The sequence below is a fragment of the Xyrauchen texanus genome, chromosome 40 (assembly GCF_025860055.1).
Source record: "Xyrauchen texanus isolate HMW12.3.18 chromosome 40, RBS_HiC_50CHRs, whole genome shotgun sequence".
NCBI classification, from domain to species: Eukaryota; Metazoa; Chordata; class Actinopteri; order Cypriniformes; family Catostomidae; genus Xyrauchen; species Xyrauchen texanus.
In genome coordinates this window covers 20,080,879-20,105,909 of record NC_068315.1, presented here as the reverse complement: position 1 = coordinate 20,105,909, position 25,031 = coordinate 20,080,879, and the positions used below count along the sequence as shown (strand labels likewise).

Genomic DNA, 25,031 nt, shown 5'->3' with positions numbered 1-25,031 from the left:
TGTACATTATTCCAAACATTTGGCCACCGGTGTATGTGAAACACTTTGTGCTGCGCTTAAGTATGAAATGTGCTATACAAATAAAATGTCTTATTATTTTAATACATTAACTAAAATGTTATGTTTCTGTATGGTCACACAGTATATCAGATTTATATGTGGGAAATGATCGTCATTTTGGGAATTTTATATCTTTTATTGATTCTAAATCCTATGCAGAGATACTCATTTTTCTTTTCAATTGTAATGACGCGTGTCTTCATTTAAATATTGTTTAACAATTTTTACTGTTTTCAGTTTGTTTTAGCAATGGGAAATTATCTTAATAATGGTCAACCCAAGACAAATAAAACAACAGGGTTCAAAATCAATTTTCTCACAGAGGTATTTATGCTTACAACAATTGCAGACAAAATTTGTAACATTTCTTAAAGAATTGCAATACCTTAATTATTGTTCATTTTAAATAAATTTCCCCTAATTATAATAAGTGCTGGCATATTAATTAAAATATACATCCCCTCCCCAGCTAAACACAACAAAAACAGTTGATGGAAAGTCCACCTTCCTCCATATTCTTGCCAAATCATTATGCCAACACTTCCCAGAACACATCGGCTTCGCCAGGGACCTCAGAACAGTGTCACTAGCAGCCAAAGGTGCGTTTTCAGTGCAGATATTCATTAGATGTTTGAATATTTCTAACAATCATGATTGGTGTCAATTAAATTTACTGATGACATATGACATTTTCACTGTTGCAGTCAATCAGAAGACCATTACTGCTGACCTCAGTGACCTTCACTCTACAATCCAGGACATAAGAACTGCCTGTTCAAAGATCCCAGCTACTGCAGAGGATCGCTTTGCAACACTTATGAGTGTATCCACCAACAAACAGATATGATTTACTGTAAAGGCACAGAATTTGAATGATTAGACAACATTACAGATTTTCTGTCTTTTTCTTGACAATATTGTTTTTTTCTTGAGTTCAATAATTTTCTAAAACACCTTGTATATGTTTTCACATCATTCACAGCAGTGTAATGTTTTTTTGTTGTTGCAACAAATACATTTTGTAATGTATCCTCTTACAAAATCCTCTTATAGTTCCACTACTTATAATGTCTAATCAGTCACTGTGTATTGGCCTTGACCCTAATATTACTAGAGCTTCCTGGAAAACTGTCATCCAGCTGTGCAATCACTGGACTCCTTGCAGCAAAGAGCTATGGATGAGTTTAATAAGGTGGCCTCCTTCTTTGGAGAAGACAGTAAGGCCACCACCACTGAAACCTTCTTTGGTATCTTTGCGGAGTTTATCTCCAAATTTGAGGTAGGTTTCTTTAATACATTATAAATCAGGATAAATAAGAGTTTTGTCACTGAGTAAATGAAAGCAAAGTTATTTGAAGTTAGAGTTTGTTGTGTTTTTGTTTCATAGAGAGCACTGGGTGAGATACAGGGGACAGAAAACCCTAGAAGCCCCCGAATATCCTCACCGCTGGTATGGTGAATCCAGGTTTAACATTATGTGCTCTCCCTAACTAAGGATGCCCATGTGCCAACAAAATCACAGAGAACTTGATAGCAAGGAAGGAGATGAACCTTACTTTGGCTGAATTATATTAATTAAAAACGCTTTAGAATTATTATTAATAATAATAATAATAATATATATAATTTATACAGATATGGAAAGTATATTAATATAGCTTAATTATTATACATTTTAGTTTTGAGATTTCCAGCAGCTAGAGAATGTAACAGGAACAATAAGGCATTGTTTCTTTTGGATGATGGTATTTTTGATGGTATATTTTGGTATTATGGTTCACAAGTGGACAATAGATCAGATGATTCAGGGATATGTTGTCCTTCATTGGTAAAACACTGGCCAGAAGAACTTAATAACTGCACACCAGACAACAAAGGCGTTTAACTTGCTCATCATAATGCCAAATGTATTTTAACACACAAAAACGTAAACAAGTTTCAAATCCTGCACAGTATTAGTGTTCTACACCATTGCGATACACCTATAACTGCCCTGTGTGCTTTAGAACATAAGTGAAGATAAAGCAATTTTTCCTTTCCCAGAACTCTGATCATTTGTTATGTACGGCAAGAGTAGTGTTAAAGCTGGTCAGTGGTTACATCCCGCATGACAACCTGCGGTAGATTTACATCATGAAATTGGTTTACATGTATGTATATGATTTCTCTTGCTATGAAGGTTCTTAGTTAAAAGACAAGGCTAAAGTGTCACCTTTATTACATTTCAGAAAGGTAAACATACCATCCATGTTCTTTTTCAAATGATTATGTAGCGTGTCTGTCTTCTTTTGGTACTATTGTTTAAGTTTACTCGATGCATTTCTTCCTGAAGTCTTCTGTTCTTAAGAAATGCATGACCTTCCTTATTGCCTGTCATTGTGTCAAAACAATATGTGTATTTTCTTCCTCGTCAGGACCTCCATAATTTTTGGAAATCAAAGACTATTTGCATTCGAATGTAGCAGAGTGTCTATTTCTATAATGTATTAGCCGATTGTTTTGATCGTTTATGTATCTATTCGTTATATATTGAACTGCAGTTTTACCAAATTGATTGTTTGTGTACAAATTGTTGGCGTGACTATAGCCTAGTGTTTTCCTGAGCAGTTCTGTATTGGCTTCAGATTCAAAGGCCACATATTGCTGCATTTTAATTAGATATAAAAATGTTTTGCCTGAATAAATAAGCTTTTGCGGACATTCATGTTTGTGTAATTATTTTGTACTATAATTGGATTCACATACAGTGAATATATAGGTGAATATATAGAAAATGGCACTATTTTAAAATTTTTATCTAAAAGTTGTATTTAAAAATTATATAAAATTCATCAATGTATTGTTCAATTTAACTAAATTTTTCAACTTGAATTAAAGGTGTATATGCCAACCTGCAGTGACTTATAGACTAATATACATCAAGTGGCACTCCACGTTCTGTAAATCCCATATGAACATGACCATAATAACCTTGTTATAGGCAACACAATAAGTGCTTAAAAAAAACAAGGTTCTATTAATATTTTTATACCTGCCATCATACTAAAATAGCACCCTACATTACCTACTTAAAAATATGTTCAAACTCTCAGGTTTTATTTTGTGAAACTGAGTCGTCAACAACCACAAAATAAAATGCTGAAACAAATTCTTTTCACTTTTTTATTCTCTTTGAAGCAGTAATATTATGCATTTTTTCCCAAAGTAATTAAAGAGGAATATGTCTTCTGACGTGAAGCCTCTGAACTTCAAATGCACCATCAACATTTACAGTTTCATAAGTGTGAAGTCGAAAATAAGTGTATTTTCCAAACCTTTGCAAAATAGTTATTGTAGTGCACTTGGGTAAGGCAGCATGGTAAAGACAAGGGAAATTTACTAAAGGAAAAATACTCCAAGGACCAGAGGGCATGATTGTGTACATTTTTCTCATCATGTGAACATGGCAAACCAATTTTTCTGCCTTTGGGGAAAAAATTTGTTGCTGAAGCAGTGGCGTCATGTAATGAATTAACAAGCTGATCACATTGGTTACAACAGTAATCTGGTGAATGCTGATAGGGTTGATTAGCAGTGAACATTAATTCCTTATATATTTTATGATGGCTGACGGGCCAATGATAATCAGTGGTATGTGCACTCATGCACTCGGTGCTTGTGGCAGCTACTGAGGTTGATTCTTGTGATCAGAAATCCATTTTATCTTAGGGTCAGGGTATCAAAATGGGTCAATCACAACCTCAACACTTTTTGGTTATTTTGATAATTGTGATGGACAGATAATAGAATATGAGATAAGGAAGGAGAAAAATGTAAGCAATTCTGTCTGATCTGAGCTAATGTACAGTTAGAAGAATCTCCAGCTGGCACATTTTCCCCCACTTTGGTACCATGCCATTCTCAGTCAATTCGGTCCATGGTAAAAATAGGGAAATACAAAGCTATCTTCTTAAGGTCTGGTAAATAAAAGGTATAACATAACAAGGTTTCCATACCAGAATATCAATAAAGCACGTTTTGACCTTTTCCATCACATAAACTCACAGGTGAATAGCCTACTTCATTTGTCATTTCTGAAATTTGATAACCAATAGGAAATTGCTTCTTTCGTATATGCAGCAATCAGGATTAATTTTACACAATTTAACACTGAGTGCTCTACCTCATTTTTTAGGTCCAGTCATATTAATGCCCCCAAATGATGACAACATCACCTGTGAAAGGCAAAAAAACTCATCAGCATTTTTATACCTTAAACCAAATATTGCATGTAACTAATATCCAAACTGGAAAAGGCTAGAAAAAACTAAACAAAACAAAACACACACACATTCACAACAAAGGAATGCACTGATGGAAACTACACATTTGTGTTTCCACATATTATGTGAACTGTATTAGCTGACTGGAGACCTGCAGTCACAAACTACACATAAAGCCACAGTTTTTGCTTTTTACTTAGTGTTTTCCACAGCTTAATTTGAGTATTAGCTCTGTTTAGCAAAGGTCACTTAAGACTCACCTACAAGCACCTCATTACAATCCATTTATTTCCTTGTTCACCAAATTCACCCCATCACCATACAAACCAGTCCCTTACATTTCAGCTCCTTGTGCAATACAGGTCACTTTTCGCTGCCATCACAATAAAAAGGCAGGTTTAAATTAATGTGCAACATGTTGGGGCAGCGGTTTCCCTGGTGCCACTGGAAGAGTTGATTGGCTGAAGCATAGAGTATTAGAGATGTACAGCCAAGATAATAAACACTTTGGTAATGGTGAGAAGAGCAGCCCTTCAGCAAACTTTGGTTAAGGGAATGGGTGTCGTGTTCAAGGTCATGTTTACAGGATGGTGCTCTCTGTGTCAAGGTCTGTCTCCTTAAGAAAGGCAACGGGCTTCTCAACAGCGATGTCAGGAACAAGGGCTCGACTAAGCCCTTTGAATGTCATCCCCGAATCTGTAAGCAAGTAATTGAGAAAAGAATATAAAACAGGTTTATTGAGCGAAATAAGCAAGTTCCACCTTACTGTAACGTCATGCTAACGTGCCAAAATACTCTCACGTCAGCTCAGTGTCAAACGGTGAAGTTGTCTCTAAATCTAAAATGTTTGTCCGTTGTTTTTTAGAGGCTGACTGGGGTGTCTGCGTTGGCTTTTTTAAGATTGTAATAATTTCTGAAATCATATCTTTATTAAACATAAAAATTATACAAAAATACAACAACAGGTCTATTGGATTATTTGTTCATCATATCATTCTTCATGTAAAAGCAGTGACTGCATCCACTTCATTAGTATCAAAGAATGTAAAAGCATTTTCAACCTTTGCTGACAGTGCTTATGACATCACAAGCTACCAACAAGGACAGTAGCTAATACTTAATTATCAGATTATATTGTTTATAAATTAAATCACAGTATTCCTTTGTGATTCATTACAAATGACTAATTACTTCTCTAAAATTGTTATCAGATTACTGATTTCATTAATTACTTAATTGAAAAAGTAATCAAATGACAAATTACTTTAAAGTTACCCTGTAAAAAAAGCTATTGTTCTGTCCCCTCTACAAATTCAAAATAAGGTCTATATTTCATGCTTGTTCTTTCACTTGTTAGGGGGAGTACGCCCATCAGCTGTCACAGAAATGCAAACAGATTTACTGTATATATTAATGTAATTAATATTCCAAAAATATATTATTATTTATTATCTGTAATGCATGTAAAGTACTTAAAAGTAATTAATTGAAAGTCAATAACTGTAATCGGATTACAATAATTCAAAATGTAATGCACTTTACTAAAAAGTAATTTCTTTGTAGTTAGATTACACCCAACACTGTTGATATCTCAAACGAGCCTGTTATATCAGCCTTTACATGCACTATAAAGCCCATGTGACACATAAATAAACAGGATTTTAAACAAAGCTTAGTGCAATGGAAATAAAAAAAAGGTTCACCCAGTGTTTTGAAGGCAGCACTGCAAATTCCATTGCTGTCGTTTCCTGCAGATGGAGGCTGGGGCGGAGGGGGAACAGTAGGTCTGTTACGTGGTTTTGGCACAGGCCTCGGGCGAGGAAGAGATCCTGACTGAAACACCGGGGGAGCAGATAGACTGGTACTGTCTTGAAAGACTGCCGTGGGTGGAGGGGTACTCGGTGGAGTGGGAGTGTTTGGAGGAGAGGGGTCATCTCCAGGGTCACCAGCAGTATGACCAAGAGCGCTTGGTTGGAGAGGGGGGGTGACTTGTGTTGGCGGCTGAGGGGGTGGATGGTTGGGGGCCTGAATGGGAGGCTGGTTGCTTGAGTGGCGACGAGGGGTTGTGTTGGTTTGTGACTGTGGCTGTGTGGGGCTTATATTGGTTGGAGAGTAACTAGAGAGTGGTCTAGGGGATGGGCTGAGGGACTGAGGGGTGCCTGAAGAGGTTTGTTGCACTGACTGATTGGTTGGTTGCCCTGGTGGTGGGTTGGCTGGTTTAGGAGGAGCTGGGGCTGGCTTCTTTGTACCTATAAATAAGAGAATTTACATTATTATATAGCAACTTTTAAAATGGTTTACAAAGTGCTTTATGGAAGTTGACACTGCATCCATGGATGTTTTTTTATTTAAAACAACATCAATAATTTAGGTTAACATTTTTATGAATATAGAAGAGAAACTGTATATTTTAGGTCCTGTGACCAATTTTTATTTATAATTTTTTTTTGTGCCATGTTTAGACATGTTTTGCCTTCACTTGTTAATTTTAAATCATCATTTAAAATTAATTTGGTGACAATTTTTTTTTTTTTATGTGTATATATTCCATATAGTCCCTCGATTAATATGAGGTCATAAAAGCCACATCCATATTAATCTTAAAATTATACAAAATTATTCACATTTAAAAATCTAAGCTTATATAAATTCTGTTTAAAACAGTTTAAGATTGAGTGTAGCAAGACACACGCATTGACAAATTTAATGTCAGCTACCCATATGTAGAAAAAATTCACATACATACTGTATATGGAAATAATATGAAACAATATCATAAAACATGGGTTGAGTAAATGAAAAGAGTAATATTTGAAAATGAAAAAAGATAATTAATTTGAAGAAAAACCCTAGCTAACAAGTGTGTAATACTTAAAATGTTCATTTAAAAGTGCTAATTAATTCAAGCTGCTGAGAATTGTATGTTCATTAACCTCTTTGTGCCATGTGTGGACTGGGCCCTGTAGATCCAGCCACAGGGTTCCCTGCACACAGCTGTCCTGACCCCCCAGTGCCATTTCTCTGAGATGGAGGAGTGGACGCAGGGTCTCGATTCTTTGAACTAAGAGAAGGAAAAAATATATATGTTTTTTAAAAATCATGCATGTAAACATCATTCAGGTTAAGTGTGAAAATTCTGCACTCCTAGAATCACAAAACAAAATAGAAAAAAAGAAGTAAAAATACATTGCCCAAACATTGGTCGACCAAACAGATAGTCCCACCCCAAACTCACACCATCGGTTGAGCCAATGTTGCTATGTCTGGGCTGGTTGGGATCCTCAAACAAAGAGAGCAACAGTTTGAAAGCGCCATAGAATGACAGTGTGGCTTTTTCAGGGTAGTCAGTAAGTCTACAGATGGCTTACTTAATGATGACTAAACATATTAGGCTTGGATAGGAGAAAGTATTTTAACATCCTAAAAAAATTGACACACTTCACATTTAAGTCAGATTCTTTTGGAACATTTAATATTAAACAATTTGCAAAAGTACATTGTTTAATTGGATTATTAATGAGATCACAGTAAAACCAGTTGAGGAAAAGGTTTTTTTTTTTTCCTTCACGTCTACTACAGTATGTAGGGATGACTCATTCATGCACAGCACTGGTCCAGCACATTGCAGGCCTCTTACCTGATCTCCTCAGTTTGCTGAGCTAGAAGCTGCTGTGCTGCTGCCAGTGCAGCCATCCCCAGCGCCAGCCCAGTCTGGCAACCCTCTAAGCCCAGGCCCGTCGGCGCAGGCTGCTGGAGCAAGAGCTCAGCCACAGGCTGAACCCCTACAGTACCTGCAGCCTCCACTGGGGGCAGCGGGGGTTGGAAGGCAGGCGAAGCGTGCTGCTTTCTAGGTACAGTATTGCCTCTACGAGGATTGTGGTCCATTAATTTATTAGCAGAGCTATAGAAAGAGGAAACAGCAAAGACACCACTAGTGCTAATAAGCTCCCTGCAGAGCGACACCACAGAAAAAAAGGGGAATCTGCATTGATTGAGACCCCCCTCCCCAACACACAATTTGCAGGGTTAAAAAAGGAAAAGCAAGGGAATTATCAGTAGAATGGAATATACCCAAGTGGTTAATGGGGAGAATAATCTGATCCTTTAGGAGATGTTAAGCACATGTTGACAGCCTCAGTCACCATTCACATTCATTACATCTTTTTTTCACAATGTAAGTGAATAGTGACTGAGGCTGTCCATCTCTAACATTCTGCTTAAAGGGATAGTTCACCCCAAAATGAAAATCTTTTCATCATTTACCCTCATGCCATCTCAGATGTGCATGACTTTCTTTCTTCAGTAAAACGTACGATGGTCAGACCTTTGTATCTTCAAAAATTACATAAAGGAAACATAAAAGTAATCCATATAACTCCAGTGTTTAAATTCATACATACAGAAGCAATACAAGTATGGGTAAGAATGAGAACAATATTTAAGTACTTTTTTGCTCTAAATCTACACTTTAACTTTCAGATGTGAAAGTGGAACTAAACAGGCACCACATGTGACTTTCAGAAGTAAAATTGAAAGTGGAGATTTAGAGTAAAGTAAAAAGAATTGACCTAAATTTTCATCCGTTTCTCACCAACACCTATTATATAGATTCTGAAGATATGGATTTAACAATTTGAGACTTATGGATTACTTCTATGTTTCCCTCATGTGATTTCTGACAAGTTGTGATCATCATTCACTTGCATTGAATTGACCTACAGAGCTGAAATATTCATCTAAAAATCGTTTGTGTTCTGCAGAAGACAGAAAGTCATACACATCTGGGATGGCATGAGGTTGAGTAAATCATGAAAAATTTTCTTTTTACGTTTAACTATCCCTTTAACATCTCCTTTTGTGTCCCACAGAAGATAATCTGGGTTTAGAACAACATTAGGGTGAGTGAATTATAACAGAATTAGTTTTTGGGTGGACTACACCTTTAATTGTAGATTTTTGTGATGCAAGAGGAAATAATCTGGGTGATTGATTCTTCAAATTGAAATGTTAATCGAGATGTTGTATGAAGTAAATATCAGTATGAATACCTGTCTCTCCGGGGTAAGTCACCATCTGGGCCAACCATGCTACCAGGTCTCTTCCTCTCTATAGTGCCATAGTCATAATCTGGTGGGGTCAGGTGGTTAACATTGTTTGGGAGGGGTGCGGGCATTGAAAACATGCCTGATACATTAAACTCCACATCTGAAAAAAAAAACAACAAGAAAAAAGGGTAACCTTAGACCGTATTGTAACAATCTTTAATTGGGAATTGCTAAATAAATTTAAGCTTTATAGACCATACCCTCAGGAAAAAACCAGTCTGCATGCTGAATGATGGGTTCAATTATAGTAACCACATGAACAGAGGTAGCAGCAGCCATTTCTGCTAGGCTCCTGTGGGTAAAGAGAAAATACATTTACATCTATTCATTTGGCAGACGCTTTTATCCAAAGCGACTTACAAAAAAGGAAAACATAAGCAATCATCTTAAGGAGACACATGTACGAAAAGTGCCATACCACAAAGTTATACTAGCATCAGAATACCATTCAAAACAGATTTAAGTGCAACAACATTTTTTTTTAGTGACTGGCTAAGTGCTTTTTGGAAAAGATGTGTTTTTAGCCATTTTTTGAAGACAGAGAGTGAGTCGGCTTCATGGATGGAGTTGGGAAGGTCATTCCACCAACGTGGTATGATGAAACTGAGAGTCTGGGAAAGTGTTTTGGTGCCTTTTTGAGTTTGTACAACAAGGCAACGTTCCTTAGCCGACCGCAGGCTTCTGGCAGCAGTGTAGATCTGCAGAAATGATTTTAGGTATGCTGGAACAGACCCAGTGACTGTTTTGTATGCTAGTATCAGAGCCTTGAATTTAAAACGTGCATCAACCGGCAGCCAGTGGAGAGAGACAAAGAGTGGTGTAACATGCGCACTCTTTGGTTCATTAAAGACCAGACGTGCTGCTGCATTCTGGATCATTTGGAGAGTTCTAATAGCACATGCAGGAAGGCCTGCAATGAGAGCGTTACAGTAGTCCAGTCTAGTCATGACAAGTGACTGAACGAGCAGTTGAGAGAGGAAAGGTCTTATTTTCCTGATATTGTAGAGTGTAAATCTACATGATCTTGCAGACTTTGAGATGTGGTCTGTGAAATTTAGGTTGTTATCGATGGTTACCCCTAGATTTCTGACCGTTTTGAAAGGCGATAGTGTAGTTGAACCCAGCTGCATGGTGATGTTGTGTTCAAAAGCAGGGTTGGCTGGAAAGACAAGGAGTTCAGTCTTGGCTGGGTTGAGTTGCAGGTGGTGTTCCTTCATCCAGGCTAAATAGTTTACAAAGCCACTATAAAAATATAGCAATGTGTTTGTTGAGGCTGAAACTTTTCGTCAACATTATCGACAAGGTCGACAATAAAAATATTGACGTCAAACTTTTTTTGTCTAATAGTCATCCAGAGGAGATTGCAGTATCATATACATCAGAGCGCCCAAAATTTCAAGTAGGTATAGCTTCAGGCCGGAGACCTCCAAATGGGGGTGGATACTCCAAAAGAGGGTGGGGTTACACCAAAAGGGGATCCCAGATGCCTCCGCGTCTGAGACGTCTACTCGCTCATTTTATCACATGGCATGCTGGGCGTGACACCACGGAGGCACAGCGCATGTGGAGGCTTCACGCCACCCACCGCTCAACTCACCACGTGCCCCACCGAGAGCAAACCACATTATAGCGATCACGAGGAGGTTACCCCTTGTGACTCTATCCTCCCTAGCAACTGGGTTTGGTTGCTAAAAATGTGGTTGCTTAGCAGACCTGGAGTCACTCAGCACGCACTGGGATTTGATCCAGCTAACTCCAGGGGAGGTAGCCAGCGTCTTTAACACTGAGCTACCCGGGTCCCCAGGAATTACATTTTTGTATACCTCTTTAACTCAAAGCAACATCAGAATTATTGGTAAAGAGCTGTCGGTTAATTGTTGCATTAATGGCCAGTTAGTTGCAGCAGCTTATATTCTCACCCCTCAGTTTTAGCCCACAGTAGATTGGGTCCAAGGACAATGGCAATGTTGCTGGGGGTCATCTTGTTAATGTCACTCTCCTGTACGAGCTTAGCAAGGAACTTTATAAGGTATCTGCAAAACATAGCAAATAAGACCGCTATTCATAAAGGGAAAGTCAAAAAAAACAATATTATTTAAAATACCAACTGGAACTACTTTGTAGTTGTAGTGAAAGACCTGCTTTTTGAACTAAACTTTACATTTAGATGTTGCTGAAACCTACCTGAAGTTTGCCTTGTTGTTTTTTGGTAACTGATCACAGGTAACCCACAAAGCTTGTAACCGTTTGTCTGGGTCAGGGACACTTAAATGTAAAAGCAGAGTAATTACCAACACAAACATTTAATAATTGCTTTGAAGCTTTATGTATAGTCCTGCAAGATACTTACTTAGATACCTGTATCCACTCATCATACAGATGGTAAGTCATCAAAGGTTCGGGCAGTTCCCTTAAGTACGACTTTAATGCCCCTTAAAGCAGAAAATAATCATTTCAAATTAACGTGGTGCAATGGCATGGAATATTACAAATACACACAATAAATCAGACTGTACCAGCAACAGCATGCGGGTCAGAATAGAACTCCTCCAGCTGTGAGGTGGAGCAATCCAGAGCTGCCTTGAGCTTCTTCAGTTTAGAGGCTCCAGCAGCTATTCTGAAAAGACCCTGGAAAACAGGGGAATTAAAGTTAAGAAAGGTAGAGGTAGTAAAATGCTAGTTATGCCAGCATCTTTACCCTCCTATTGATTTAAGAATATTTTTCCTATGATCTATCTTGTGATCCAAAATGTAATGTAAAAAAATACTATATATTACATAATATTAATAGGGCTGTCAATCAATTAAAGTCAATCAAATTAATTACATGATATAACAATTATTTAAATCACAATTAATCACTGTGGCAGGGCGGAGGGCGGGGCCGGGTCGTGATTCTACACACCCGGTCCCTTATCAGGCTAATTAAGCCTCCGAGAGGGATAAAGGCCGATGGCAGATGGTGGTGCGAGAAGAGAGAGATAGTTTACAGCAAGTCCGTCATGTGTGTGTTTGTCTTTTGGTTTAAGTTATTCATTACAATATTATTTATATTGCCAAGCTGGTTCTCGCCGCCTCCTTCCCTTTGAACTCCTTTACAATCACATATATCAATGTTTACTGAGAAAGGCCCCTAAAATAAAGATAATTTAGTATATAATTTAGGCCCGTCGATTGATATTTTTGAAAAATTGAATTACATGACATGTCGATTAATTAATCAAATTAATCACAATTAAACGCATCAATCAATATTTGCTGAGAGAGGCCCCCAAATAAATATTATTCATTCAAATAATGCATAATAATTTGAATATTTATAAATATAATATGTAGGGCCTATGATAAATATGGATTGAAATTCCACTTTAAATAAATTGCATTATTGTGACAGAAGAATTAGCATTGACAGACAATACAAAAAGTGGCTTAAGAACTCAACATATCGTTTGTTTTACTCTCAAAACATTGAACAAGTCTACAGTTTTGTATGTAGAGCAGATTGAATGCAAAAATGCAGAATGTGAGAACTGGACACACTGACGAACTTAATGTAAAATAGATTGCTGTCAACTGTAGACTTGTTCAATATATGAGAATAAAACAAACGATATGTTGAGTTCTTAAGCCCTTAATTCATCTGCGACAACAATACATTTATTTAAAACTGAATTTCAATCCATATTATATATTTATTATAGACCCTACATAGTATATTTTTATTATTTATTAATATATTTATTTTATTATTTAAATGAATTATCTTTATTTGGGGGCCTCTCTCAAATATTGATTTATGCATTTAATTGTGATTAATTAATTGGCATCCTGCATTTAATTAGAATACAAAAATTATTAATTGACAGCCCTAGTTTTAACTTATTTACTAGATTGTTACCTGTTTACAAACAATATTTGTTTTTGAGTGTGAAGGTACACATGTGAGCATGCACTTTGTTTGCTGTTCTGGAGCCAAATCTGAATGCGGTACTGAACATGGCCATATGTTTTGAAAGACCTGCCAATATACTGTGGACACTGATGTAGAATAATACTTGTACTGTGACTCGAGGAACACTTGCCAATCTTAGTTATACAACAATTAGTTCCAGTTCTGTAATCTGATTGGACAAGATGCATTCCAAGGTGCAAAAATGCAGTATAACAGCACTGGGATGCTTCACTGTTTATCTCATTCCTCATTCCACTTACAATGTGTTCACAGTGTTGTAATGAAAACACGCATGAAAATACATGTATTGTGAACGTTAGTGTAATCTCTGTCTTGATTGGACAAAATTACTGTAGCAGATCCACAATGCAGTGTTTGATAAGTATGATTGATCCAGTAGTGCTCCATGCTGTCATACCTCCTCTTTCATTCCAGTCTCCAGTAGCATCATGACACAGGCCTCTATTGGGAGTGCGATCTCTCTGCTACTCCGCTTCAGGTGCTCATCCAAGGCTGTTCCAAATGCTGGTTTCTCAGTCCATGAATCTGTTGGGAGGACATAAATTACATTTTTGAATATACAGTACATATACTGATTACATACACACACATTGCACTAGTACAATATGGAAATAATGGAAACATAAACTGCATTAGAATAGAGCCTTCATCTATGCTTCATCGGCTTTCTAGACTATCTAAATATTTAGGGGTCAATCTTTAGGCATCTCACCATACAATGTAGAGAGACACAATCCAATTTCCAATGTATCTTACATATATATATTTTTTAAATTAAATACTCTGGATAAAATCAATACTAAATTAAAGCTGTAAGCAGCGATGAACGGACCCTCGCACCCTGGTGCACGTTGGGACCGCTGTGCCAGGAGAATGTCATTTTTAAGCACTTAAATGTTGTTAAGAGTGTCTCAGTGTAAAACATGTCATTTCCTGTTGCCAGTAGGTGGTGCTAGGACTATAACTGAATACTGGCACATAGATGAATTCAGGCCAGGACTATTATCAACATGTGAAGTTTGGGGCAGATTGGACATTGTACATTGTATGAGTTATAACAACTTCCTTTTTCATGGCGAAACATCAAATTTATCAGTCTGTCACCACCAGGCCATGCAGTGAAAACTCAAAAGCTTTGCAATTTAGCATCGCCAAGGCCTTTAGATTAGAATAACCAAATATGAAGTAGATCTGATGAAACCTCTAGGAGGAGTTTGCTAAAGTACGAGGCCTGGAAATGACAAAAAACTGAGCAAAAATTGAAGAGAAATATCCAAATGGCTGACTTCCTGTTGAGTTTAGGGAATGAGTCCAAGAGACATTTTCGTAGGTAGTGGCATGTTACACATGTTTACCGATTTTCGTACATGTAGGTGAAACGTAGCATAAAGAGCACATCATTGAAAGTTTGTAGATGGTGCTATTGAGCCATTTTGCCACACCTAATTCTGAAACCCATATCAGATGTAAATTTTTACCACTTCTGATGCATGTGCAAAGTTTCATGAGTTTTCGAGTATGTTTAGGCCCTCAAAAATGCGATTTATTTGGGAGGAAAAATAAATGCATAGATGAACAATAGGTCATCGCACCATCGGTGCTTGGCTCTAAATATGTTTGCTCCGACCTCCAATATGTGTATATAATAACCTATTACCACAGGCATTTTTGAGGTTTTCATTCTGTTTGCATGAAATGCTGAAATGCTGCAATGCCATGTCATGTTTTGGTGGCTGTGCATAAGAATAACCAACTTTCAAGCAGAATTATAAATTATTATTTTTATAATTTAGAATGTTTCTGGATTGATCCTAAAATGTTTCAGAAAGGAATGCGATGCATCAGTGAATCCCCACCCCCACCCTTTTGTTATGTTTTAAGCTGTTTACATTTTCTTCTGTTCTTTCAGACAAGGAGGATGAACCAGGTGAGTGAGATGAGAAAATCCTCATAACAACAATTTATGCTACTCAAGTGCTAGGTTTACGGGCACAAACGAGAACACAATGAAGTGCCTTCAAGTACGGTACAGAAATTCACTGGAACAGACTGTCACCCTAGATTCACTCCATCCTGCTTGTTCCCATGAAGGAAATTAGTCATCACACAACAATAAAACCACAAGAGTGATCACAAACTGTGGCATCACCTTGTTGAGCTTGAATGGTTGGCAGGACGCTCTCGAGCAAGGTGAGAGATTTTCGGTGGTAATCCGCTTGTGCCTCTAATAACTGAGAACAGAGCAGACATTGAGGAATGAGAGACGCACAGGAGAATGAACAATGGGCAGAACAAACATGGAAATGAACAGGAATACACATAGTAACAGAGTAATTATCGAACCCTATGAAAGATACAAACAAAAAGGTTCATACCATGACATAGTAGCAGGCGTAGTCCGCCTCCTTTGAGAAGAAATTGTACATGTCTGCTGAAAGTTGATCCTGAAAAGAGATGACTGGATTTATTTGATTCAAATCTACTGATTTAAGTGTCTGTTGTTACTCAAATGTCTGCCACACTTTACTTTTATGCCATATTTGCAAGATGCTTAACCAAAGCAACTTACGGTGCATTCAAGCTATACTGTAGATCATATCAGCACATTTACTCCCTGGGAATCAAATCCACGACCTTGGTTTTGCATGTTTTATCAGAGCTACAAGAACACACATTGAGCGTTGATGCTCATGCAGGTGACGACATGTCTCCACTAACCAACAATTATTATTCATAACTATTTTATACTCAGAAAGATTAAAAAAATTATTTAGAACTATAACACTGAGCCTGTGTACATGCACACCAATACATTGATAACTCCCAAAAATCTGCTAATTTTAAATAATCTGACGAAGCAAGAAACCCACGTTTACATGAGAATTGAAATAATCACGTTTCTCTGCAATTTGATATCAAACCATGAAGAGGCATGCGCACAAAACTTGCATCCATTGGATAAGCTGGTAAGAACACCGGTTAAGGTGTTTACATGCAACGTGAAACTGGGGTAATGGGCAATATTCTACCTGTATTGACCGGTTTATTCTTAAACTGTTTATGACCTTGCTCTGATAAATGAAAGCTGTTTATTGCGTTTAAATGACCACAAGCTGCCAACTAATTAAAGGAATAGTTCAATAGTTTCCATAGGGTTTAGTGTGGAATTTGTAGTTACTGCCATTTTCTCAATTACTGCATGACTTGTATTACACATAGATAACCGATATTGGCATTATATTCATACTGTATAACCAGAGGTGAACTGGCTCCCCCAGCTAAGCCTTGTTTCTCCCAAGTTTTTTTTTTTCCTCCATTAGCTAACATCTTATGGAGTTTTGGGTTCCTTGCCACAGTTACCTTTGGCTTGCTCACTGAGGGTCTAAAGACAAATAACAGATCAATGAGGACTTTAAGACATTACAGATATTGCAGCATCATTTTCTGTATAGCTGCACCAAACGTGTGTTGTGAAAAATGCTATACAAATAAAAAATGACTCTACTAGACATTCCATTTTCCCTGAATCTGAGTGTAGTTGAATCACACCTGTCTATCACAAGACTGATCATATAGTCTAAGAGACCTGATTTTGGTGTGGTTACTGTTTTGCCATTACACTATTGTATAAATTACAGCTTGTGGATGGTTTAACGCAGAGTCAGATAAATAAACAAAGATTGAGAATTATGTGGAGTATTATACACCCATTTGTTGGTGTAAAATCTATAGCGAAGCAACTCTTGATGGTAAAAGAATGAGGGCACCAGGTATGTATAATCTTGTTTGGCCATCAGTACCTTGCACAGCTCCATTTTGTTCATAGCCTCATCAACCTCCTCTTTTAGTGAGTCTGCTTTGGCTGTCAGTGCTTGTGTGTTTGTTCCTGAGATTATTGACTTGGTTGCCTGCAACCACCTGAGATGAGAAGTTTTCAGTTGTAAAATAGGTAAATCTAGAGTTACAATATAATGGAACTGAGACATATGTCAGAAATTTCACCTTGCTCGGGCAGAGTCATAGTCCAGCACCAGCTTGGCTAACTGTTTCCTCTGTTTCAGGATGTTAGGAATGTCCACCTGGAATAATAATAAGATATATCTGTATTTAAAGAAATGATTATGCTAAAGACAGTGTACTGAGGTGAATTAACTGAAGAGCTGCACCAAATTTAGGGCCAATCAGAGGCCCTGATTTACTAAATGTTTCTGTGTATAAATGTGCAAATTTGATAGCATGCCCAAAAAAGGTCACATCTACTAATGTAGTCTTCTAAGGATTGCTTCTTTCAGATGGACAAAATAGCACCTCTTGGTAATTTTTGAGTGTTTCCCTGAAATTAATATGTGATTTAGAGGCGTGCCTCCAAATTTGTACATTAAAGGCTGGTGTTGATGCCAAAGAATCAGAGTGCACCCGCAGTGATTTATTAAGCCTGAAAGCCATTTCAGAAATGGAAATGGCAGGAGAAAATTAAAACGAATGAAAAAATGCTGTCATTGTGCAAAAAGAGACTTTGAGAATGGATACAGAACATAGAACAAAAACTGTTTTATTCCGTTATTTTATAACTCAATATCACAACTGATATCATACTGATGATTATACAACTCCTACAGATATATTTAAATTTATAGAATTTTTTAAACATTGTTTTTAAAGGAGCAATATATCAAATTGGCATTAAGCGTTTATAATGGGTATTGCAGTTCAAATTAAAAATACTGGAGAGAGTGGTCTTGCCCACTCCCTTCCTCCCCTGACTTGAAGCTCATGGATGCATGGCATATAGTTCAGCAAGTAGGTTGTTATTGAAGATAACATTAATTCATTGTGTAGGATGGACTACACAGCAAATAAACTGCTATCATTTGCAATCCAATTAAACAGTGAGTAAAGCTTCTCTAACCACTGCTTGCATCCCTTCTCTTAAAATGTAACACATAGATAATAAATTGCTGATAAACTAAAGAATAAATCAGCAAAATAACAAAGGACATGCATTTACATGCACTTCTGCAATCTATTCGGGATGGAATTCATAGACACTTGCCAGGTTGAGGACACGCAACATGAACGAACAAACTGACCATGGCAAGTGATGAGCATTACAATGTAAGTTGATCAGCTAATGTAAACGTTTGCAATGTCAATGTTAGCTAGATGTATTGCTGGCTTCCATGGCTGCAGCACAGTGTGTTTGCCCGCTAACTTGTTTCAAATCTGACAACCTAGTCGAAATACTATTGGTAAATTGGCATTGGGCAGGATCACACAGGCCAAAACACAAACAGAAATTCAGGCAGAAATAAAAGTAGATTATACGGGCTATAGCATTGTTTTTGTAGTATATCATACCAGTATATCATCTTGGCATGTTTCCTAAATCTCGGATAATTTTATCCTTTAGTAAAGTAAATATATTACATATTGCACCTTTAACTGGTGACACGTTGCAAACAGTGCCTGACTTAAGTGGGTCGGCCGGTGTGTAACATTACGTCAAACATGTGTGTCTGGCTCCCGCAAAGTGAGCAGCAAGCACTGGTTCTCTCCCATGCAGCCTCTGTGTTTCTCTCGAGCCTGACTTTAACATGGTCACAATATTTGCAGTTTGATATTCAGATTTCGTTTTAGTATACATCAATGGTGCGATGAATTCAAGTGTACATAATTTTGTATTTTCAACTGTGAATTAAAAAAAAAGTAGCATTCAAGAGTATCATCAACTACTCTTAAATTTTCTAAATAGCAGGTATTTTATTATGATATTGTATAACATTGTCCAAATAAATATATTTATGAATAAATGCCATATTCAATTGAATAAATATAAAATACCATTATTTAGCATTTACCGTACAGTAAGTGAGAATGCATTTGGTGCTATTGGCACACGCAAAAGCTTCTAACATATTAGCATGTGTATCTTTCTGCATAGTTTTCCTCAGTAAATCACCCACAATACGCCCACGGTTGCACACGCATATTGAGAGATTGCACAAGAAAAATATTTCCCGTTATTTGGGATCCTAGTAATCAGGGCCAATAATTCAGGTAAAAAAAGACAGCATTTTATTCAATAACCATCCACAATCTAGAATAACCAGGTGCTAAATGAGCTGAAATGTGCTGCACAGTGAGTTATTCAATTAAGTAATTGTTTCAGTGCCTGCTTTCTATGCAAATTAGCCTTATTAATACAGATTGTGCCATTTCCACAAAATTCCCCACTATTTGCCTGGTCCAATGAACATTACGCAATTACTGCCCACGGAAAGTAAACAAACAAAATTGTATCAAAAAGTGAGGTTTGTGTTTTTTTTTATTATTATTATTTATTGTGGCTTGCAATTTGAATTCAGCACAAAACTTGTGTGTGTTTGCACAGTTACCTGATTTGCATTAGTGAATTGGGTGCTAAAACATAACAGACAACACATGCAAATAAACTACGCTATCATTGGACAATTCAAGCTTAGTAATTTCCCCCAGAAGTGTTTCTGTATGCTTGTCCTTACCTCTGCTAACTGATTAAGGGGGTCCAAGATGTCTTTCTCAATCTGCATCTCATGCTGCATTAGTTCAGAGGCCAGTCTGTTCTCTGCATCCCCACACATCTCCATCATTTTCCTGCACAGCAGATAAAGAACATGCATCATGTGATCTTTACAAACTTCACTTGTTTAATTGAATCTCCAATATACAACTCAGTATGATAAAATCAGCTAATCCATTATCAGTTTAAACAAACAAAGAGCCACACTTAAGTGGAAATCGACACAAATCTATTTAATGTTGATGTCCTTTAATTACCCAATCAGAGACTCCTCTCCCAGCTGGTTCCCACCATCCTGCATGGCCTGTGACAGCGCTGTTAGTGGAAGCTTTTTCTGCAACAGAAACAAAGGAAGAGTTTGGGCAATACTATGTGCAAATCCAAGCAGATAACATGTGGTTATAACTGACATGTGCAGTTTTAAGCACAATTATGTCCTTACATGTCTCTTCTCAGCATCAGTGCCTATTTGCCCCTGCAAACATGTGGCCATTTTTTTGTGCGTGTTGTGTGAAACGACGCGCACTGACTCCATGCGACGCTCAATCTGTGCAGAACAAAATAAAACATCAAAAACAACACACATTCCATATTGAGCCATGCCTGTGGCACTCAATGCAAACAGGATGCACTCTGTCAAAAAGAAAACAGCCTTAATAAAAATGTCATGTAACAATGCAAGGGAAACTTCTATGCCATGAAATATCTTTCATAAATTCAGATCTCCCTGTTAATAGCCTTCAGATAGCTTAAGACAAGTCATTTCATTCAATTATTAAAGCCTGTGTCTGTTTCAATTAACACATGTTGGTAGAAAGGAATAGAAAACACAGCATGTCATGAGGGTGGGGTAAGATTAAGCTTGATTGATCACACCACTCCCAGAGGAGGCATGAAAAAGATGTTATGTTGCAGAAAAGAAGACTCAAGTATGACTCATCTGCCCCGTTCAGTGACTAAGACTTATTTGAGTATGTGCTACACTGGAATATGCCATAAAAATACAGACTCAGCCCTGACCTTCTTTTGTATATTTCAGCATCATTCTGTTAAGTTACAAATATTAATTTGCAGTGCATGTACAACAGAACAGAATAGCACAGCATTTTTAAAATTTCAAACCTCCCTAGAGAAGAATAATAAAGCAAATTCAAGCAAAAATAAAAATTGCTTTATTTAGAGAGATACATTTTTTTATAACAAAGCAATATCAACGATCAAGAGTGCTGTCGGCCGAGTGAAGCAGGTAATCACAGTTGCTCTGAAAGATGCTTAAAGCATGATTGCAAGTGTGATATTGCTGTTATACTGTTAACAGTTCAACGAACAAGTAAATAAATAAGTAGGGAAAAACTAAAGAATGTCCCCAAAAATGCTTGTGTGTAACAAAGTTTTTTCACCACAGATCAGGGTCTGCAACTGAGCGTGAGATTACCTGCGTCTGTTGCAACACCCACGTAGTGATGAACTGTTAACCTTATCCACAGTTTTCCTAAGCAACCACTGGGAGCCGCCATGATGATTCTAATTCCGTTTTCTGTTTCTGGTCTCGAGAAGTAATATTAAAACTACTGAAACTAGAGATCCAGATGGAGAACAGCAACCATTTAAGTATTATTTGGAGAACAAATTAACATCTGCCTCAACTTTATAACAGCTAAAAATTATTAATGATATCAACATAACTAACCTTCGCTTAATGACATATACACTCAGATGAGGCACTGTCAAAAAAATAAAAATAAAAATAAAATAAAAAACATTTTGTGAAGTATCGGCACTATAGCACCACATGTTTTTTGACAATTTTTACAAATGTAAAACTTTAAACATCACATTAGCCACTTAGAATATACACCGACGTGAGTGAAAACTCTGGAGACTGGAAATTGAAAACAGGCGAATCACGGAACACTTCCGTGTTCAGGAGTAGTATGGTAGTAATAAGCTCCTATCACGGAGTGATGATTGTCACTCACGTACAAGTGTTTTGTTGTCCAGGAGAGAACAAAGAGGATGGCAGTTTCATTCTTGTATATTTCTTAGGGAAGTCTTATTTTGACACAGACACAGAAAGCGTTCTCTCTTCCACCATGTTGAAAGTTTACGTCTTCTCCCAACTCGGAAACTCAGGTATTAGATAGGCACACAGAGCATGTAAAATTACTTCATCTGTAGTGACTCTAAGCTGTGATCGGCAGTAATGTTGAAGCTGTTGGTTTATCTCCGTTTCTCAGCTGCAGTGTAGTAGTAATCCAAGCGTTCATGGAGTGAGACATGGAGCTTCATGGAGCTACTCTAGTATCGAGATCCTAAAGCTCTAAAATACAGAATTTTTTAAACAGTAGTACCTTTAATACGGTAATACTGTAAGTTATGTTGTATGTGTGGTAGTAAATATTATTTTTGCTAAATCAGACCTATAATGTAGTCTTACCCTTCCCTTTCAAGCAGTGCTGTTAAGAATTTTACTATGCCTCCTCCCTCCCGGGTTTCTGCACCACTGTAATATTATAAGGATGTGCAAGGAGGAGGAGGGAACAGGCTGAACAGTAAACATAAACTTTAATGATATAAATTAACTTAAAATAACATAAAACATAAAGACACAGACACACATGCAACGCGGCCACGTGCGTCTCGCTCTCTATCAAACCGGCGTCTCCGGCCGACCCTTTATCTCGCTCTCCTGCTGATCAGCTGATTCATGGCTCGGCCACGCCCTCGTCCTCGTCACATCTAGTTTTAAGAACAACTATGACAAACTGTGTCAAGAATTAACACACTATCATGTTGTATCATGATACTACTTGGTATTGTGATACTTTAGTTGGTATGTATCGTAATATATGATTATGGTATCGTGACAACACTACTGCAAAGAAACGCGAGCACTGACCGACAACATGTCAACTCAACTCACTCATATAACACATAAAATACGGTTGATTGTTGCCGCATCTAGTTGTCCATTCACTTCAGTTTGGAACACCACTAACACAAGCCGGGCTCTGTACTTGTATTTTGCACAATGACAATAAAGTTGAATCTAATCTAATCTAATACAAACAGAGAAGTGTCTCAGTGCTGATGGTCTCAGCTATCAGCACTCTTAGAACGCTTCTCGTCCAACCAGATTCGAGGACCCGAACTAACTGTTGTGTAATAGGCAACTCCACAAGGTATATCTCAGCTTAGATATATCTCAGACAGAGCTGTGACTTAGCATGACTGAAAACAAATCGTAGAAGTTATCATAGTACCCATTTATTTCAATGGGAAACATGAAGAGACCAATCAAAATGTATTTGCCTATTTTTAGAAAGATAATTTTTTTTCTCTATCTTACACAAAAAATAAATTCCATGCAAGTCTATGGAATATTTCAGATTTTTGATCATGTGCTGTGCGAAAGATCAATTAGAAAATTCATAGCACACTATTCCAGAACAGTCTGAAGGTCTGTACCAAGTTTGGTGAATGTAGCTTTAAATATCTAGGAAAAGAAAAATTGGTCTCAGTTTAAGGAATTAAAAAAAACTTTGTAAAATAGCAACATGTTGACTATGGCCATGTTCACACTAATAGCGTACATTTTAATTTTGCTACATTAATACTTCTCACCCACATTAGAACAGCATTTGGAAAATCCATAAATGCATACATTGCAAAAAAACTGATGTTCAAAAAGTGAAAGGTTTTCAAACATGAACGTATTTGTGTGGATGTGGCCTATGTGATGCCAACAAACTCCAATAATAGTGAGTAAATTAAAATAATATACCACGAGAGGACAACATGATACCTGACAAAACATGAAATAAGTGGAATGCAGCATTGTGATTATTTCAGTGAAACTGTAATTGTTTGATTTATTTTTTTACATTTAGGTTGTCTCTTTATTATTTAACCTGTAGGTTGTCACAGTGGGGAGGCCCACTGACTAAGACTTGAAAATCTCTGTGACAGAATGAACTAATGTGACAGTCGGTGTCAACTTTTTGATGGGAGCAGGGAGTGCCTGTTTTAACACGTCACCACTGAAAAACAACCATGAAAAGAATGTCACTCCAGAACTGTGTGAACAGAGCGGTGTGACTGAACAAACACTGAGTGATCAGAACAACAGGGGGAAAAAAATTGACTGGTGTTCCAAAAACAGCCCAGTTCAGGAATTCCACAGGCTGCGAGGAGAGATAGCCACCTCCTCGCACTTCTGTGCCTCCTTTACGTCATAACATTCCCCCCAAAGCATTCCCAATACAGCTGGGTCAAGCATACATTCCGCTCAGGCGTGAGAAGACCTGCATGAGAACATGGAGAGGCCCACCACCTGGCACGGGAACAAGGGGAATCACTGACTGTTATTGTCTGTTCTGATTCTGCTGAGGGAGATCCTGTTAAAGGAGAGTTGTTTAGATTTTCTGGAGTGAGGTATTTAAATGTTTGCCCTGTTGCCATCACAGACTAAAAACTGGCAAGCCAACACCAGACTAAACATGCACAAACAATGAGCTATAGATTTTTTAAATGGAATTTATTATACCATGTTCAGAGAACGGGGAACACCACTATAATAATTAGTCATTGCCAAAAATGAAAATATCAGTCATGCCTGGACAAGCTATTAGAGACCTGGATGTGATTCAAATTGGATGGATGCCACAAATACTTAAAGTTCACCCAAAATAGAAAATTCAGTCATCATTTACTCACCCTCATGCCGTTCCGAACTCTATGACTTTGTTATGTGGAACCCAAAAAGAGATGTTAGCCTCAGTCACCATTCACTTTCCTTACATATTTTTACCACACAATAAAAGGGAATGGTGACTGGGGTTAACCTTTTACCTAACTCCTTTTGTGTTTAATGGATGAAACAAAAAGTCACACAGGTCTGGAATAAATGAGGAGGAAATCATGGCAAAATTTCAATTTTTTGAAATGTCTCATCTCTTGGGTTAAGTCAGTCATATTGATCAAAAACCTTCCACAAAATGCATCTGTGAGTGGCACAAATCGTGTCTGGCTTCAAGAGTTTTTGTACAGTATTATCCCTAAGGAAGCCATAT

The 25,031-nt window shown here is 37.4% G+C and overlaps 2 protein-coding genes across 5 annotated transcripts in view; one reads left to right on the top strand and one right to left on the bottom strand.

The window, feature by feature from the left end:
• The window catches only part of LOC127633127 (delphilin-like), a 31,497-nt gene extending 28,745 nt beyond the window's left edge, over positions 1-2,752 (top strand). For all 3 annotated transcript variants that reach the window (XM_052112008.1, XM_052112007.1, XM_052112009.1), the window contains 5 exons: positions 298-384; positions 530-659; positions 765-883; positions 1,175-1,339; positions 1,448-2,752. In XM_052112008.1, the coding sequence (XP_051967968.1) occupies positions 298-384; positions 530-659; positions 765-883; positions 1,175-1,339; positions 1,448-1,519 (573 nt within the window). In that variant the 3' untranslated portion in view covers positions 1,520-2,752. The remainder of the gene's footprint in view (positions 1-297; positions 385-529; positions 660-764; positions 884-1,174; positions 1,340-1,447) is intronic.
• Positions 2,753-3,214: 462 nt separating this feature from the next.
• arhgap17a (Rho GTPase activating protein 17a) overlaps positions 3,215-25,031 on the bottom strand; it is a 43,846-nt gene continuing 22,029 nt past the window's right edge. Inside the window, exons 3-20 of one of the 2 annotated variants that reach the window (XM_052112397.1) lie at positions 20,402-20,506; positions 20,217-20,293; positions 19,922-20,033; positions 17,403-17,479; positions 17,201-17,318; positions 15,776-15,844; positions 15,550-15,631; positions 13,798-13,925; positions 11,944-12,055; positions 11,778-11,859; positions 11,612-11,692; positions 11,347-11,460; positions 9,628-9,719; positions 9,371-9,527; positions 7,960-8,223; positions 7,256-7,383; positions 6,026-6,571; positions 3,215-5,018 (exon numbers count right to left, since the gene is read on the bottom strand). In XM_052112397.1, coding sequence (XP_051968357.1) covers positions 4,903-5,018; positions 6,026-6,571; positions 7,256-7,383; positions 7,960-8,223; positions 9,371-9,527; positions 9,628-9,719; positions 11,347-11,460; positions 11,612-11,692; positions 11,778-11,859; positions 11,944-12,055; positions 13,798-13,925; positions 15,550-15,631; positions 15,776-15,844; positions 17,201-17,318; positions 17,403-17,479; positions 19,922-20,033; positions 20,217-20,293; positions 20,402-20,506 — 2,460 coding nt within the window. In that variant the 3' untranslated portion in view covers positions 3,215-4,902. The remainder of the gene's footprint in view (positions 5,019-6,025; positions 6,572-7,255; positions 7,384-7,959; positions 8,224-9,370; positions 9,528-9,627; positions 9,720-11,346; positions 11,461-11,611; positions 11,693-11,777; positions 11,860-11,943; positions 12,056-13,797; positions 13,926-15,549; positions 15,632-15,775; positions 15,845-17,200; positions 17,319-17,402; positions 17,480-19,921; positions 20,034-20,216; positions 20,294-20,401; positions 20,507-25,031) is intronic. The other variant, XM_052112398.1, reaches the window with a different exon arrangement.